At 42.6% G+C, this 18,524-nt stretch overlaps 1 protein-coding gene across 1 annotated transcript; it reads right to left on the bottom strand.

Moving 5' to 3' along the window:
- Window positions 1–319: 319 nt before the first annotated feature.
- On the bottom strand, window positions 320–17,446 carry setx (senataxin). Its single transcript, XM_030767924.1, has 25 exons — window positions 17,258–17,446; window positions 16,829–17,036; window positions 16,448–16,557; window positions 16,018–16,237; window positions 15,024–15,143; window positions 14,573–14,744; window positions 13,724–13,814; window positions 11,643–12,793; window positions 9,323–11,597; window positions 8,963–9,059; window positions 8,381–8,551; window positions 7,975–8,198; window positions 7,686–7,847; window positions 6,727–6,886; window positions 6,275–6,373; window positions 5,904–6,016; window positions 5,647–5,718; window positions 5,228–5,377; window positions 4,199–4,306; window positions 3,667–3,836; window positions 3,328–3,420; window positions 2,800–2,967; window positions 1,798–1,893; window positions 1,311–1,398; window positions 320–1,009 (listed from the first exon to the last, which is right to left on the bottom strand). Exons 1-25 carry the CDS (start codon window positions 17,444–17,446, stop codon window positions 422–424), a joined length of 7,095 nt encoding a protein of 2,364 aa, XP_030623784.1. The 3' UTR covers window positions 320–421.
- Window positions 17,447–18,524: the final 1,078 nt, after the last annotated feature.

Genomic DNA, 18,524 nt, shown 5'->3' on the forward strand with positions numbered 1-18,524 from the left:
TATCAGTTAAACAGTCTGTTATGGAGGAACAGTATAGGAATCCTAACTCAATGATCTTCTACTGTATCATGCAACATACCTTTTAGATTGCCAAACAAATCTGAAACTCTGAGTGCTACCGCTTGCTTCTTTTATTGAACATGTCCAAATAACAAATCCAGCTGCAGAGCGAGTCTAAAACAGTAGTACGTAATACATCTGATAGTCCAGGTTTCCCTTTTGTTAAATCAGAAACGTGACAAACAAAACAAACAAACAAACAAACAAAAAAAAAAAAGCACCCTGACCTGAAGACCAGCATCCAAAACAGGGTTTTTAAGCTTAGCGGACAGAGGAGCAAAAACGACTCTCTCAGTCACTTTGTTCTTCAACAGAATGATTAGACCAAGAACTAAAAGACAAAATAAAAACAGACACCGGGCTATCTCCTCTTTCTCTTTGGTGATGATGAGGATGATGAGGACCAGTGGGGCTCCTGTGAGCGTTTTGCAGTCTGGTGGGAGTAGTGGCTGGAGTCGCGGCGTTCCAACGCGCGGTCCCGACTGCCTTCCCTATGCGTCCTCTCTCGCTGCTCGTCTCTGCTCCTCCTGTCCTCGTCCCGTCTGTACTCCCGTCTGTGCAGTCTCGGATCTCTGGGGGGGTCTGATGACCCGGGGGGCGGGGAGTCGCGCGAATCCTCCCACCTGGTCGGCGGGTAAACCAGCGCGGCGTGGCTGGTGGCACGCCTGACTGCCAGTCTTGAATCTCCAGATGCGTCTGGCGTTGGAAGGGGCAGAGTCCTGTGCAGTTCCTTGGGCCTGTTTGGGGCGTGTCCAGTGAAGAGGTCTGGGCGGTGATCAGTGGACAGGCTGCGGCTCAGGACTGGGGCAGCAGGAGGGTGGGACATGCTGCGAGACAGAGCTCTGGGTTTAAAGATTTTTCTGGCGTCAGCGTGGAAGTCTCTCTCCTGAGTTTTTATGATAGTGCCACGCCTCTCGGCATCTTCTATAAGAGCCCCCCAATCAGACTGCTCCTGGATGGACACACACACACACACACACACACACACATTCATGGTTTCACTTACACATTTACACAACTTCTGTGTATGTGTTTCTGCCTGTTTTATATTTTGCAATCCAAAACAAAAAAACTTAGAAACAGGGTCTATTGGTAAAGACCAGAATAATAAGTACCCTTTAGAAAAGTTCTGACTTTTGAAAGAAAATGCTTTTGTCTTCTTTGGCTCTGGTTAGGTTTAGGGTTTTATGGGATCAGTCTGACTCAGAGGAATTCAGTTTTTGGAGTTTGTGTGTGTTTGTAAGAAATACCCCGAGAGTGCGTAGATGTCCCAGTATAAACAGACTGAATTTGGCTCTGGTAATGGTTACGTTCATCCTCTGCCGATTACCCACAAATCTGCAGGGGAAAAAAAACCCACAGTAATTCACACAGTAATGTATTTGAACTTGAATTTCATTTCCACTAAAGCATTAAAAACAGCTAGACATTCCTCGACAGATAGCACCTGTGCTAATTCCCCACAAAGTGGAATTACACTGAATAATTTGGAATTGCAGGAAGTTGCACTGAACTCTACAAAATCACTACACTGATCCAGTTTTAATTCCAATTCAAATTCAAACACACACAGAATTCACAACTATATAAAACTATTCAAACCACATAGAATTCCAAACCACAAAAACAGAATGTTAGACAAAAACAAACACAACAATCATACAAGTACACATCAAGCATACGCAAATACACACCATTAAGCACGCATTACACACACACACGCACACAGTACTTTACCCGATAGATCCCATTTCACTGCTGGCTCTCACACATGACACGATGATACAGTCCCTCTCCTTGCCTTGAAAACCATCCACTGTATCAACCTCCACCCTGCAGAACACACAGACGTGAAAACTCAAGGAATGAACCTCCCCACATTCATCAAACATCCTTCACGTTAAATCAAAACTGTAGGCACATATTCTCTCACACACACGTGCACACACATTGTGGGAGAGACTCCTAGGTCAGGGCCAGATGTGACTGAGTCCCAACTCCACACTAGATGCCTTACTTCTGATGCTTAGTCTTCAATAAATTCATTAGGTTTCAAAGAGCAGTCGAAGTCTTCGAGAGTCTGATGCAGTGCAAGTTTATTGCATTCAGTAGTGAGCAGAATACAACAAACTGAGTCAAGTCCCGGGAGTGACTGATTCTACTAAAAAAAATCACTTATATCCAAAAACTCTCTCAAAGTACTAAATCTAAACATCCAATAAGCACCTGACACGGTTGCATGGTTACACCCCTTACATCATCTGCTTGCCTGGTCCGACTCCCTTACTTCCAGAACTTTCCCAAAATTCACTATTCTATACACCATTATTTCTCAGGTGTTTCCCTTCTTTATAATAAAAAAATAATATCCAACCATGCCCTCAACTTAACCTCAGACAATCTACACTTAACGCAGGTGTTAGCTTTTAAGCGATGGGGCTAGTCCATCCAAGGCAAGTACTGATCCATCTGCATCCTGGCCATTACTTATGCCTCCCTGTCACCCTGACCTTGTATTTTCTCTTCCAATATTCAGAGGCCCTTCTTCCATTTCTCCAACAACATCATACGCACATATACACATACACACACACCATATGCACGCATACACACACCTCAGCCAGTAGGCACATACTCGCCTGTTACTCTCGCCTTGCTGAAGGCTGGATGTGTGTGTGTGTGTGTGTGTGTGTGTGTGTGTGTGTGTGAGATGAAAGTAAACGTCATTATGATACTTACGGCAGCTGTCTTTTGTTGTCTCTGCCAGATTCCCTCGCAATAGCCTCCAGAATTTTCTGTTTCTGTCCATTGTAGGGTGTAATCACCCCCACACGACCAACCTGTTTCTCACACACCAACTTCAGCAACAACAGCACCAACCGCACCTCTTTTAGGTTACTGTACGACCTACAGACAAACAGGGACCGGGGTGAGAGAAGGGGACAGGGCAAGACAAGCAGAGACAGAGGGAGTCAAGGAGACAGAGGGAGGGGTGAAAAGCCTGTATGTCTGTTTACTGACATTAAATGATGGCACGCTGCTCCCTGCCGACTGCTGGGGTAAACTCTGAAGTGAATGCTACAGTAACGCATCAGGTTCTCTGGGGTTCAGTTTTGTACTGCAGAGCAAACGGCCTTTTAACCCACTAAGTTTCTCCTGGGAAACTGTGAGACGCCCTTAGTCTTTTCCTTTCCCCAGACCAAAACCAAAAGCAAAAAGATGAGAGGGAAGAAAAAAGCGGATGGGAGACGTGGAGCCTGGTCTTACTCATTCTCTTTGTTCTCCCGTCCGTCTGTCACGTCAAACACTCTGTAGGGCTGGAAAGGCCAACGCTCTGCACAGCGTTTCTGAGCCGTTTCGCTGTGCACAGACACACACACACACACACACACACACACACACACACACACACACACAAACGCAAGTCAGAAACACTAAATAGTCATCCATCATAGAGGCCAAACTGCCCTCTGGTAATAGTAATGTATTACTGCCATTATTCTACACATGACTGAAAAACTGGGGATTTGTTATGTCTATATGCATAGGTGTGTAGTCAGTCAGGATTTTTGGGGGGCTTTATCACGGTAGTGAGTTTGTGTATACCAGTCTGTTTTGAGGGCTTTGCCGTAGACGTATTTGGAGGGGAACTCGCATATATCTGGATGCATGCGATATTGAGTGCTGAGGAAGACGATGGGGGAGGGATTCATTTGACGAAGATTCTTCCATAGACGAGCCATCAGAGACTGATCATAGCCCATCTCCTTTGCTTTCTAAAACAAACACACACACACATAGCATGCACTGAAAAACCCACCACGGACACGGTCAATTCAATACAAAATCAAATCACAGTCAAATTATATTAAAGCACCCTTTTACCGTAACCCAGGCATACATAAAAAACATATTTGAAAACACATAAACCTAAAAGCTTAATTTCAAAAGTGATCGATAAAAACAGGGAACATACTGTGCGTGTACTATAGGTCACAGTCACATGTAGGGGGCAAATGTTGATGCTCTTATCAATCTACTGTAGTCCTTTATAGCATGAACACTACATGTAACATTATCCCATGTTTTTTGGCTTTTTAAAATAAAACACATTGGCATAGATAAAAGGGGGTGTTACCTGGGAAATGACAGTAGGCGGGAGCTGATCAGGATCACCCACCAGGATAAGGGCGGGGCATCGGTACATCATAGGTATCAGTGTCTCAGTCTCAGTGGCCTGGCCAGCCTGAACACGCAAGCACATCATGCATCTTAAGTATCAAAACTTCAACCTGCATGCATGCCATTACTTTCAGATTACAGTGTGCACACACATACACAGCTACAAGAACCGTCACAGTCAGTGTTAATTTTGTCTAAGAAAACTGTGACAAAATGTTTGTCAATGAACTTTTTTTCATGCCGAAAACGAGATAACTGCATAAAATGCACCTATGAAAGTAAAAACTGTGATGAAATCTCTCACCATTTTTGTTGACCAGTAACAACGAGATGATAATGTCAGAGACAGACAAATGGACAAGCAATTTAGCTACCACAGGCCTATATTTTTTTCATACAACTACGTGCATGCATTCAATTCGCAAGACATGCACAACCATGTATTGCATGCTTATGATTGGTTGATACAGATTGGTTGCCCCGCCAATACCGCCCCCCCTTCTCTGGAAATCGAACGTTAAACCTTTTAACTAACATTAACTTAAACTCAAATCATGGCTACTCTCGGAAGAAGAAAAAGAACAGATTTGTGGACACGACACATTTTAGCTATACAACTGGAAAAACGCACTGCAAACAATGTGGGTGCAAAATTGGTGGGAAAAAAAAAAAAACCTCAAACCTCATTCGACCAAAATGTGACTAAAACTTGAATAGTTTTCGTTGACTAAAACTAATAATGATCAAAACGACTAAAATATGACGGAAGCGTATTTTAGTCAAAAGACTTAATCTAAGACTAAATCAAAATCACCTGCCAAAATGAACAGTGGTAACAGTAACAGCAAACTAATGAACCTAGTGAACCCGTCCCAGGTTTAACACTTCAACATCATAGCAATAGAACGTTATCATGTTTTTGTTTAGACTTAAACAGATTGTGATTGACATTTTGGGACAGGAGAAGTGAGGGGAGTAGGATGACCTCATCAATGATGATGCAGCTGAATGGCTCGTATCCTAGGTGACGGAAGGCGGACTCGAGGAGGCTACACCCACTGCTGCTCAAAGTGCTGCAGATCACATTTGCCTCCGTAAGAATCTTCACCTGAGTCGCATGCTTACGGCTGCGTGCCTGCGGGTCAAAGAGAGAGAGAGAAAAAAAAAAAAAAATAAGATTGTTTTTACCACACTCATCAATTCTCCATTTCTACTGTATTTCTTGATTAACTTAATCTTGTTTTTGGATGATTCTTAACTTATCTTTACAATAACACAGGGTAAAAATTTATGCCAAGAGAGCATCATTGAACTAAACTGAGATACACAGAAAGAACAATGTGTTGTGAGGAAGCGATTCTAATGTTAAACCGAGTAGTGTACTGTTAATGATGCGAGGTTTACCTCTCTCAGTTGTTTGCTCAATCCTTCTCTTTCTCTCAGCAATTTCACCTTCTCCTCTGTCAGCTGCTGGAACTACACAACAACAGGAAACCACACAGAGTATAACAAAAGAGCAGACAGCCGAACCAACGAGGAAATGTCATAGATACACAGAAACAAATAAACAGACAAATGGTTTCTGTGTGCCTATGTTAACACAGTACAGACACTGAAACAAACACTGGGTGATATAGTTAGTGGTTGGAGGACGGTGGTACCTCGGCTGAACCCCTCTTGGTACTGGCACACTTTCGAGACACATTCTCAATGCGCTGATCCAGCAGCACAGTCTTCCTGCGTATGTCTGCGTCTGTTGGTTGCTGTAATTTCTCTATACACACACACACACACACGCACGCACGCACAACACAGAAACAGAGGGAGGCATCAAGACCCACACAAATATGAGTTCATAAGTTAGAGCTGAATACATACAAAAATGACCACAAACACACTCTTCAGTTTCTGTGTTCGTGTGTCTATGCGAGGATTGTTCAGGTATTTATGGATTTATGTTTAAACACTTGGAACTCTACATGTGTTGGAGTGTGTGTGTGTGTGTGTGTGTGAGAGAGAGAAAGACTCTCACGTGTTCTGTTCCTGGTCTGACGGTCCAGGCTGAAATCTTTGAGGTCCTCAGAGATTTTCTCATTGCCCAACCTCACAAGGTTTATATCTCCACAGGTTCCTTCACAAACACAAACATTCATATTCAGTATTTAACACGCGTTTATAAGAATGATTAGAAGGACAACATTGGTCAGAGTGAATGTTGTGTATGTTCTGAATGGAATACATTTAAAAATCCATAAAATACAAAAGGAGATTCTATACACCATCATGCCCTTGCAATAACCATTTCCACTTTGTCCAATGTGGCAAAGTCATTAAAATTTCCTATAAAGCATAATAAATTTGGTTTGAGGTTCATGAGGTAAGTAAGGACATAAATATCTAAACCTGAGCTGCAGGGAATGTTTTGCTGAGTATAAAGACATGTGTTTGTGTCCATGTATGTGTGTGCACTGGTGCATCCAATACCCTGTGGAAATTTTTTGTTTCTCTGTTTTTCTTTAAAAAAGGGGATGACTTTCTTCATGAGGCTGTCGACAGCAGCGTTAGATGGAGCACAGAGTAGAATCCGCTGCTGGCGAAATTTAGGCTGACGCATTGCCGTGGGGGTCTGAGCAGTGTCATTAACCTAAACATGGACACAGCAGTTATACACACACATGTGCACCCCTCTGTGGACAGAATCAACATACAAATACACGCACAAAATTAACATGGTAAGTAAAAGTCAACATCACTTTGCATGTGCAGAGAGACAGCTCTGTGAGATTTAGTTAATCTGTGTGTCTTAACTGAGTCAAACTCTCACATCTTTCAAGTCATATACACACCATCATAAATGGAACACACACACAGACACACACATATATATATATATATATATATATATATATATATATATATATATATATATGTGTGTGTCTGTGTGTGTGTGTGTGTGTGTGTGTGTGTGTGTGTGTGTGTGTCTGTGTGTGAGAGTAAAAGAAAATCAGAATACGGCCTTAAAATGTCATAAATGCAAAGCTTTGTAAGCTTACACAGCTTTCATCAAAAAACCTCACTTATCAAAAATGGTTCTGTTTGAACCTGCTAAAGGTAATCCAGCATGTCTTAACTGCATCTCTTATGGTGCTATTCTACTGTTGATAAATTAAAAAAAAAGTATTTCAAGTGCACATATTTTCCTACTGACATTTTATTAAAGAGTTAGTGGGGGATGGTGGAGGGTGTATAACCCAGTTCTAATTTTTGGAGGTGTGGGAAAACCTCCCTGGGTATCAGTGGACATGGTGTGACTAAAGGTGAGTCAGTCAACTATACGTGAGGTTCGTGAGGTGCTCCACATCCATATAACTGAGAACACATACACAAAACTGAAGATAATTTTACATACAATAACCCACACATAGAAGGAAAGTAACACACACCAGGAGGCTGTACAGTAAGCCTACGATAGTCTTGCTTTTGCCAGTTCCTGGGGGGCCATGGATCAGTAGAATTCTTGGGCTCCTGAACGCCTCAGGTCCCCGCTGTCTTCTTACAATAGAAACACCACGTGCTATTGCCCTGGTCTGATCCATATTATACTCCTAAGAGAGAAAGAAAGACTATTAATGATCATGAGTACATTAGATAAGAAATAAAAATATCTTAGCAACATTTCTGTCATACTGATCCAACTCCATTTGAAACACACACACACACACACACACTCACAGGGATGTCGAGGTCTGGCATGTCATTCTGGCTACACTGGAAGAAGGATATGTGTGGAGCAAGCAAAGGAACTTTCATAATCCCACTCTTGAGCATACACAAGGCACGGAACTCCCGGAACATGCTAATCAGAGAGCCAATCACATCACATTGTACGGTCTGGGTGTTCACAGATGAAACGTTTCCGTAAGTCTGAATGTTCAGATTCAGCAACAGGTTCTTATCTAGAAACAAAAAACACACAGATATAGCTTGCAGAACTCAAAGTTAATGAATTAACCAGGAGGGAAGGCAACAGGAGATATAACAGAAACACAGCTCTGTATTCAAACTATGTATACATACTCACACCCCCCTCCACAATCAATCACACAGACAATACACACAAGAGGACATCCTGACACACCTTCTCCAGTAGAAAGATTGGATCGGTTCACATATCCAAAATGAGGGCTAGGTTCTCCGAATTCAGGTTCATCACTGGCATAGGCACCTCTGTTCTGTGGCAACCACAAGACCACAAAATCACCCTCTTTAGCATACAGCTGTTTCCCCTCCTGTTCACGAGTTAGAGTTGCTGGAGGAAAAAATAAAACAAAGTAGAAAAAAAAAGAAAAGAAAAAAAAAAGTAATTTGAGATGCCATCATCACACACTGTCATTGAGAGATCACACAAATTATTGCGCCAAGTAGAAATTTGATGCCAAATAGAGATGTTTCAACATCACCAATTTAATATTTTATTTTGAATAATGAATATTCTGCTACAACTGAACCAAAATATTGCGGATGGAAAATATTCACCTATTGCGTGAATATTGTGTGGACTGAACAATACATTTAAATGCTAACTTCTAACCACAGCAAGGGCAGAACACAGGAAGCTTTGTTAATGTACCGTTTTGTCAACCTTGCTTTTGTGCGTAAGAATAGAAATCATGGAACGGAGCCCAAAGTGAGCTATTCTTATCCATCAAAAATGACCTACTTTTGAAGTTGGCATTTGCAATGCGGTTGCTGTATTCAATCCCTTCAACCTTCAACCTCTGCATCACCTTAACACCTTTCATCCATTCATTGGCCATCTACAAGCACCACAAACAACAATGTTTGTCAATGGTACCACTCAGCATCAGCACTAAATGGGGGAAAACAAGCCATTCTCAAACTGATTTTAAACTACTGCCACTCTTACAGTTTAATCAAAGAAAACACTCCTTAACCACTACTTTTCCACACATCATAAATACATTACATTCACCCACACGACGTGGGCTATAATATAGTAATATTTCATCCAGATTTAAAAATGAACTTTGGAAAGTAAAAATTGCATATGGTATCATACCTCTTCGAATGCACTGGTGAGCATAAGGGGATAGATGGTACCAAAGTATTCTTCATAGCTAGAGAACTTGGTGGGCATCTCCTTGAGAGGGAGCAAGTCAGATGGTGTGCCAAACTGTCTGTAGTTGTCAAACATACTGTACTTCCATTTTAAGACAGCACGGGTCAGGATTAGAGGGTCATACTTCTGTCCAGTGTCCAATGATGGCATCGCATTAGTGCCTGGGGCTTCAGGTCTTGGGTAGGTTTTATAGGTAGGCGGGTGGAGGATATCGTTAGCTGAACTATAAGATATGGCGCGAGGAGCGTGGGTGGGAGGTCGGGGCAAATGTCTCGGCTGACAAAATTCAGGTTGAGATGGTGGTTTGGGGGTTGGCAGTACTGACGGGCGAGCAAATTTCCCCTTAGCAAGAGATGGAGGTTTTGAACCCTTCTCCATGTCCAAGGCCAGTGAGTCACTCCGAGAATTAGGGGTATAAATCTTCGTGGTTGATGGCTTGGCCCTCTTCAGGGACATGGGTGACATTCCTGGTTTCAGGAATTTATGGTCATCACGCGCAGTGCTCACAATGGGGGTAGTGAAAGGGGCTGTCTGACCTGGAGAGGGATCAAGTGGCTGAGGTGCCACCCAAATCTCTTCCCCAGCCATATTCATTTGACTGTCTGTTTCAAGTTCCATATCTACAGGATCTCTTTGAGTGAGGAACAAACTCTCATCATTGTCTTCCTCCTGTGGATCATCAATCTGTGAACATAATTCCATATCTGTTGGCTCCATCTGAGTAAGAAACATCCACTCATGTTCATCTTTGTCAGTTTCAGCGATACCTCCCTTCCCAACTGTGTCAGCTGATACATTTGCCTCATCATTGTCCTGGCAAAAGTATTTGGATTTGATTGCTTCACTGTTCTTGGTTAAATAATCTCTTCCATCAGCGGGCTCACCCGCCCCTGAAGTACTTGCCTCTGAGACGACCTGTGCATCTTTCAGCCTGAGGGCCAGGTCTGGATGAGGACAAGGCAGAGAAATTAATTTATCCCCCTCTCCTTGCTCTTTATTGGTCGGTCTGACATCCTTTGGCGTAACAGGTTGCTGAACACTGACCTGCTTGGTGCTCTTAAGTGCAGCAACAGACTGTGCTTTACTGGTACTGGTTTTCTTATTCTTTTCTCTGGACTGTCTGAAGAACTGCAAATCCTGTGAGGCAAGCAATTTCTTGTTGCCTTTAACCATGAGTTTCTGCGGAGAGATGACCTTGGTGGTCTTGCTTGTTCGGCGGATTTGCTTCTTCTGTGGCTGATCTACCCGTACATTCTGGCCGTAGCGGCGCAGTTTGCCCAAACAGACCAGGGAGCGCTGAGAGAGATCAAATGCCTTACGTTCCTTTTTCTTCAACCCCAAACGCTCTGCTGTCGATTCTGGCTGAATGGGTGCGCGGACCTTCTTAGGAGGAACAATTGCAGGGGTGGCAAATGAAGGAGAGGAGAAAGAAGATGAAGGAGAAAGAGGGTGCAAAGGAGCAGAAGTATGAGAAGGGGAGGATGGAGTGGTTGATATTGTCTTTAAAACTTGAGATTTTGAGGACCTCTTCAATTTTTGAGCCAGTGGCGCAATGACTGGTGGAACCTTAGCTTTCTTTTGTGCCACACTTATTTTCTTGGAGGGACTTTTTACAGGCAGTGTCTTTGGTTTAATGAACACTTGCTCTGTGGCAACACTCTGTTTCTGGGTCACAGGCAAACAAACAGCTGTTTGTTGCTGCTGCATCTTAATCTGCTCCTCCACCTCTAGACAGGCCTGTTCAATGTCCTCATCTGGGATAGGATCTACCTCATTATCCAAACTAGAAGATGGCTCAGCAGAATTTGGGCTAAAGCTACCTTTGTGTGATAGATTACCTTTGGGGCTGGTGGCTGAGGGAGACATTTTGAGCCCCGAGTCACCCCAAGCAGATGCAACAAACTCTTGAGTCTCAAATTCAAACACCTGTGATTCACTCAGATCCACGTCATAATCTCGCTTTGGACTCTCCATCTGGGCTGGCTCCATCAGTTCCTCTTTTGTCTTTAACTCCTCCTTGCCAGAAAAGCAATGTCCCTTGCTTGACCCTCCTTCACTAACGGAAATCTCATCGTCAGAAATTATGATTATGCTGGAATCAAGATCCTTCCTCTTCTGAGATTTATCATCAACATCCGAGTCATCGGACTCAAGCCTGTGGGTTTTTTTCAAGCGTTTTCTTAGTACATTAAGAGGCACATCATCTGCTTCTTCACTAGGTCTACTGGATGGGGATTTTGAGGTTGATGACTGCAAGCACTCTGGCTCATCATTCAGTCTATATAGCTCGTTCTGTTCAGTATGGCTAGCTCCATGAGTTGTTCTCTTAGCAATAGCTTGCATCTTCAACAGTCTTGGGTTCTCATTTAGTTTGGATTTGATTTCCTGAAATTTCTCCAGGTCAGGCTTTAAAGACATTTTCTCTACACCTGGGATCATCTCGGAGATTGGTACTGCAGTTTGAGGCTCCTTTTTCACTTTTAGGACTTCCTCCAGACCACTGCAAAAACCTACCTCTGCCCTTGGACTATGAACCTCATAATCCCAAATCTGCTCCTCTTTTATACGCAGGACTTTCCCTCCAGCACTACTTGAGCCCATATCTCCAAGATGTGTTGATGTTGCTGCATCCACCATGTTTTCTGGTGCTTCTACTGGTGGAGTGGGAGAAGCAGATGAACCACCAATGGGAGTAACAGCAGGCTTTTCAAACATTTTCTTGACAAGTTCCTTCAAGCACTGTTGCAACTCTACGATCTCTGACCTTGTCAGACTCCACCCTCTAGAAGGGACTTCTCGCAACTGCTTATTGAGTAGATTCAAGAAGTGGTTAGAGCGTGGAACAGTACCGAGTCGTCCTCCTTCTCTCAGCAGGGAGCGAATCAGCCTCATACATGCCTGTGTCATGGGGTTAACCCTGCCTGTGACAGGGAAGGCCTGCAACCCACACCTGAGAGAGGAGGTTGAAGAGACCAGGTGAGCAGCTCCAGTTCCATCTGGTCCACCCATACTGTCACCAGTAAAAGCCACCCACATCACCACGACTTCTATCCACTTGCGGGGACAGTGGTAGAGTAAGCCCATACATCCCTTGCTGAGATGTTGTTCGATGATATAAATAAGGATGCGTGTGAAGAATTCCGTGACCTTGTCAGGGGTGTCGGCATGTCCTTTCAGTATGTCACAGTTGATCTTGTTGCAGAGGTAGTTGATGACCTCGCTGATGTACATCACACTGAGCTCAGACAATTCCATTACAGAACGGACAAATGGGATGAACCAAAGGAACGTGCTGCCGTACACACGCAGGCTCTGGCCCATCTCCGACTGTAACACACTAACCAGAGAATTCATCTCTTCAAATATCATACTGCTGCTGCTGTCGGAACAACTGGATGATGACCGAGCCAACTCCTGCGAGAGAGGTGCACCAAAAATTACAATCTAATTCAAATCAAATTCTGATACAAATCAAAGTCTAACCTGTGTCACACATAAGCTGAGGGTTTCATTATTCTACAGCATGAAAGCATGCACATTGAAAATCTGTACATGTAAAAACACAGCATGTGTATACATAGATGAATGCACAAATTTTTCACCCACAATATACCATTCCATCAAGACAAGAAATGTTTTTAAGCTTATGTATCAACATCTGTAAATATATGGTGACTTCCAACATTTTGCTGATGACTCAGTTAAATGTTTCCATGGCATCTTTTCTCAGATTTAATAATTCGCTCCCTCCACATCATTCTGTATATAAAAAAAAAAAATCTATCAACTGTCAAGGTGAGCTAATTAATCTGGCCATTTTCCAGAAATCATAAAAAAAAAAAACAGGAAGGAAGACTTAAAACAACTTCCTCATGTAAATATACACACCTTGCATAGAAGCTACTTATTTACTTGACTTAAAAAAAAAATCTTGGTTATGTATCTATATCCATTAAAAACAAAGCAAAAAAATAAAACAACAACAACAAAAAAAACCCTTAGGACATGCAAGTTGTGGCCCATTTATGAAATGCAAATTAACCCAGCAGTGTAGGGATGTGTGGGCGGGAGAGCATAAGAGAAGCGGAACATGAAGACAAAATACTTAACCTCCCATTACTTAATATTTTCTTTATACATGTGGCCACAGGTTGTGGATTTTACACAATCAGCAGTCTTAAGATGATGATGTGACTATGTTTGAGACGCTGTGTACAGACATTTAACATTAAAGCAGTTTTTCCATCAAATCTCTGTCTTTCATCTCCAAAAATGGAGTGAGTAAAGGGGAAACCTAAACAGACACAGACACACAAAAAACGAAAAATAAAAAAGTCTTACTTTGTTTCTTTTCTCAGCTGCATAGCAATCATACACCATTTGACTACACGTCACCATGTCATCAGATTCAAGCTCTACCTTCACACGGGACCTGAAATAATACAAAAATGAAAAAAAAAAAAATCAATGCCTCGTTTAAATTACTTAATCTTTACTTACAGCATGGACCCACAGATCCAACTGCACTGCAGCACAAAGGTAAACCTGATGCCCTACAGAGCTCTCACATCAGGATTTCAGTTTCTAGTCAGTTGCCCTAAATGTGTGGACTACCTGGCTGAGTTATCAAAGTGGAACATGCATTCACATTCAACAACAACCGCTTATTTCTATTGTGTAAAATTAGCTGTAAAGCAGTTAAAGAAAACTCATGGTTCACTACATACTGTGGTTCTAGGGCAAGTGCTCAGCACATTTTTGGCACAAGGGGAAAACACAACAGCAAACTAAATGCCAAATGCAAATTTAACAACTGACAGACAACTTCCTCAGCTCAACTGTAGAATGAAATTCTCTCTTAGTATTAAAATTTGGAAATAACACTTAGCAAGTGTGTCGCTTTCTCTCTTTAGCTTAAAACATGCACCTCTGTTAAGGCACTCAAATTCTGGAGCAATGCAATCTTCATTTTTTCGTACGCAATTTGTAAGAGGCAGTCTTATACTGCTGCAAAATTCTTTGATTTGCAATGTGTAAGACCTGCAAGTCTCATGCTGAACAGCTGGGTGTGAATACATAAACTAAACTGAATACATAACACTAAAACCCTATATAAAACCATGCATGCACAGGCACACAATAAAACAGAGATGCTGTAAAGTGAATAAGCCAGAGCAGGATTCTTTGTACATCATAGTTCTCTGCCTGATGTTCTCGATCTCAGCCGTGTAGCTGGCAGATCCGGTGATGGCATGAAAGGCCGGTGCTGGTTCGATCTGGGCCCATATCTTCGACCCGAGTCGGTCCAGAATCACCATGAAACAGTGCAGTGCAGGCCAGAATGGGTCAGAGGCGGGGTCGTCTTCTGAAGGGAGAAGAAAACAAAATTTTATCAAACAAAAATATTTACATAAATCCTCACAATATATCCTCCTCAGGTTTCAGCTGGTCTGCTGCAGGCAACTCTTCACTTTCAGCACGTTGGGCAGGTTTGTTTAACAAGCACTTCAGAAATCTGGGCTTGCAGGAACTTGTATTCATGTTTATCCATTTACTGAGAACACTTTCCACTGACTCACACAGAAAGAAACCATACAATCCCTTCCAGTTTACTATTGATAGGACTGTAATTGTGTCCTACCCTCTCTAGACTGGTCCATGGTGTTGAGTATGCATTGTGGAATATTTGTCTGTCTCTCTAGACCTGTGAACAGAGAGTCCATTGCCTGGGAGTCCAGCTGCATCAGTAGCATACAGATACCTGAGAAGGAAAAAAAAAGACAAAACATAATTCTTTCATTTAAAGGAGAGCGTCAGATACAAGGTTGTTTAACTCTGGTAATTTAATATATTTACACATATTAAATTACCATTGTGCTCCTTTTGTAGTTTAAAATATGGTATGTGTAACCAACAGATCATATGGCCATAGCTTTGCCAGCTATTTTATGCCTTCTGCAGTGGTAATATTTGTGAAAGTGATACCGGAGCTTGTGCTGACCTGCTACATTTTTAAGTCCAAGGCACAAACTAGAATCCTGCATCTTGCTCAATGTATTGAGATAGTACTGACATGATTTTAACACATGGCTGGATGTGCTGCCTGACAAAGACTCTGGCATTTCATAGATGAAAATGTGTTTTTGTGGAGTCACTGTCTTACTTAATTTCCAAATTCTTGTCAGATCCATCATGCTAACTAATGCTTTTGTGCGTCTCTCTCTCTCTCTCTCTCTCTCTCTCTCTCTCTCTCTCTCTCTCTCTCTCTCTCTCTCTCTCTCTCTCTCTCTCTCTCTCTCTCTCTCTCTCTCTCTCTCTCTCTCTCTCTCTCTCTCTCTCTCTCTCTCTCTCTCTCTCTCTCTCTCTCTCTCTCTCTCTCTCTCACACACACACAAACACACACACACTTAACTAAAACAGTGTGTTCCCACATGCATATAACAAAATGACAACACCTCTGAGGTGATGTCAACAAGGATATTACTACAGAATATTCTTTTTTCCTTCGATTCACCTCACTCATCTCAGTGAACCACTTTACTATAAATAGCACAGAACCTGAGCCTGCAATCAGCCAAAATAACAAGATATAACAGAAGAGAGAAACAGAAAATTGAGGCAGAAGACAGACTGACCTAGCCAGTAGTTCTTCTCACTGCTGGAATCATACAGGTGAGGGGGAAGTCTAAGTATTTTGCTCTTTGTGTGGTACGAGTCATCAATATCCGAAATATTCAAGGAGATGCCCAACTCAATGACATAAAACATGCAGGTGAAAACCTCCTGGAGGTCATAATAGCTATCCCGATCCACTTTTCCCTTCAACTGGGCTTCCCTGATCGCCCATCGTCTCACCTGAGAGATAGAGAGAGAGTGAGAGAGAAAGAATGACAGAAAGACACAGAATGACAGAAACTTACAAGGGGACCAGGATGAAGTTGCAAATATAAGCTCAGTATACCATACTACTTAGTACAAACATACGGACCTAGTTAGACACAAATCCAATGCCTGAGAGGCAGGCATAGATGGGAGTGGATAGGGGGAATGGAGAGAGTTCTTTACCGTCTTATTGGGGTGCACCATGAACAGGTAGATTCCCTGCAGCTTATCAAACAACTGCAGTGGATCGGACATTTCTTCCATCTTACACAACACCTTCTCAACCATCTCACCTGATGGAGAAAAGGACAGGAAAGAAAAGGGTAACTATCATTCCACCATAAGTCAACCACTCAAAGAAACTTCGGCAGGAGATCGGTCTTGGGAAGCATCATGCCCCCACTCCCACTGCGACTGCCCAGCTACCTGTGATCCTATATCTCTGATAACAGCCACCACGCTCGAGGTGAGGGAGGCCTAGGACACACTTGTGTTTGTTACAAACTGTGGATCTTGGGACTCCTGGCAGTTTTTTTTGTTTGTTTTTTTTAGGTAAAAACTCACAGAGTTCTGGGTGACACAAGAGGTAGGGGTACTTCAGCACTTCAGTGAAGGGAAACCTAAGGCAGTCGTGGAACTCGGCGAGAGAAAACTTTGACACAGGCAGCTCCTGGTCGCCCTCAACGATAAGCAGGTCATCATCCTCAAGCTCCAGCTCCAACAGGGGCCGGAACACACCCAGCAGTCGGCTGATTTCAAGGTTCCACAAACGCTGAGTGTTTTTGCATTAATGTGCACATGAGAGAGAGAGAGAGAGAGAGAGTAAATACATGGCTGTGCACACATAATTAAGCAACAGAGACAGAACGAGGAAGACAGCAAGTAAGAGAGAAAAAGGGTCAGACCGCACCCTTAAAGCAAAATCAATCAGGACAAAGCCCCGTTAAACACTTGTATCAAACGCTGACTGAAGTGGGCTGTGTGTTCTGATACCTCGTGTAGAACCGGGGCATTCTCTCTGGCATTGTGGTATGCCACCACACACTCCATACAGAAGCTGAGGTCCTCGTTGGCGTTTTTGAGTTCCTCTGATGGCAGTGCAGCGCTACTGTAGCGACGCAGCAGGTCAGACACAGCAGCTTCACCTCTCCCTGCCGTTCTACACCACCTGCACGTATCCATCACACATCTGAAATAAACACATGAACAAAACACGTTAGTCAGGTCGCAGCACATGCAAGCCTTTCTAACTGTAACAAGAATGTAATTACACTTCACACCCACCCTCCTTTGCAATAGTCTCTATACTCTGGTGCATAATACCATATGTAATAACATTCATGCGAGTCCATATCACCTACATATGATGGTAATAAACACTTGCAACTACGTCACTGTAATGATATACACATCACTCTTACTATAATACAGAGACATGTCCACACAGTAATAAACACAAATGACCAAGTAACTGTAAACACGCATACCATATCCCACCAATAAAAAAAAATCTAACATATGTATAGCTCACCAACACAATGTACACACACAAGCGTGCATACCCCCAAAAAACCTAATTTCTATATTCTACCACAAAAACCATACAGACACTGGTTTCCATGATCCTATAACTACACAAAGGTTCACTACATGTTAATACTGCTATACAGTTACACTCCTTTTATCAACTTTAACAATCAGTGTCTCTCCTCTCTCCTTTCTATTTTATTGTGGTTAAACATTTCTGTAGGCTGTAACTGTGTGTATTTGTGAATGCTGTCACAAATCCAGTTTCACTATTCATTATCTCTATAGTTCTTACTGTTTAACTGAGTTTAAGAGTTCCTACTGTATTATAAAAGCCTGCGTGAAACCGTGAAGAAAGAATTTTATTGTACTCTGCACACATGGCAATAAAGAGCTTTGACTTGGACTTTTCAGTTTGACTCTGTAATTCAGAGTATTTGAATAATTTGACGTCATGTGATAACAAAAAGTGACATTACACATTTTGCACAGGGGGGGTGGGGGTCTCCAACTTAGGCTCTGTTTACACTTGGTTTTAAAATGCGTCTTGGGAGATCGGATCACGAGTGGACAGCGCTAAATACAAGTGTAAACGGCCATCAAGACACATCGTGATCCGATCACTCAAACCACTTGCCGAGGTGGTCTGGGACGCATTTGACCACATATCTTTTGTAGTGTAAACGCTAATGCGTCCTGATGCGTCCCCGACAGAGACTACGGTAATAACCTC

Source organism: Chanos chanos, chromosome 3 (genome assembly GCF_902362185.1).
Source record: "Chanos chanos chromosome 3, fChaCha1.1, whole genome shotgun sequence".
In the NCBI taxonomy this organism is placed as follows: Eukaryota; Metazoa; Chordata; class Actinopteri; order Gonorynchiformes; family Chanidae; genus Chanos; species Chanos chanos.

What these genes read in the sequence shown, in the direction of transcription:
- setx (XM_030767924.1), bottom strand. Translation starts at nt 17,446, where the DNA reads ATGGATACGTGCAGGTGGTGTAGAACGGCAGGGAGAGGTGAAGCTGCT. An exon ending in TGGTGCACCCCAATAAGACG is followed by an intron (nt 16,238 to 16,447) that starts GTAAAGAACTCT and finishes TCTATCTCTCAG; the next exon opens with GTGAGACGATGGGCGATCAG. An exon ending in CATGGACCAGTCTAGAGAGG is followed by an intron (nt 14,745 to 15,023) that starts GTAGGACACAAT and finishes TCCCTTCAGAAG; the next exon opens with ACGACCCCGCCTCTGACCCA.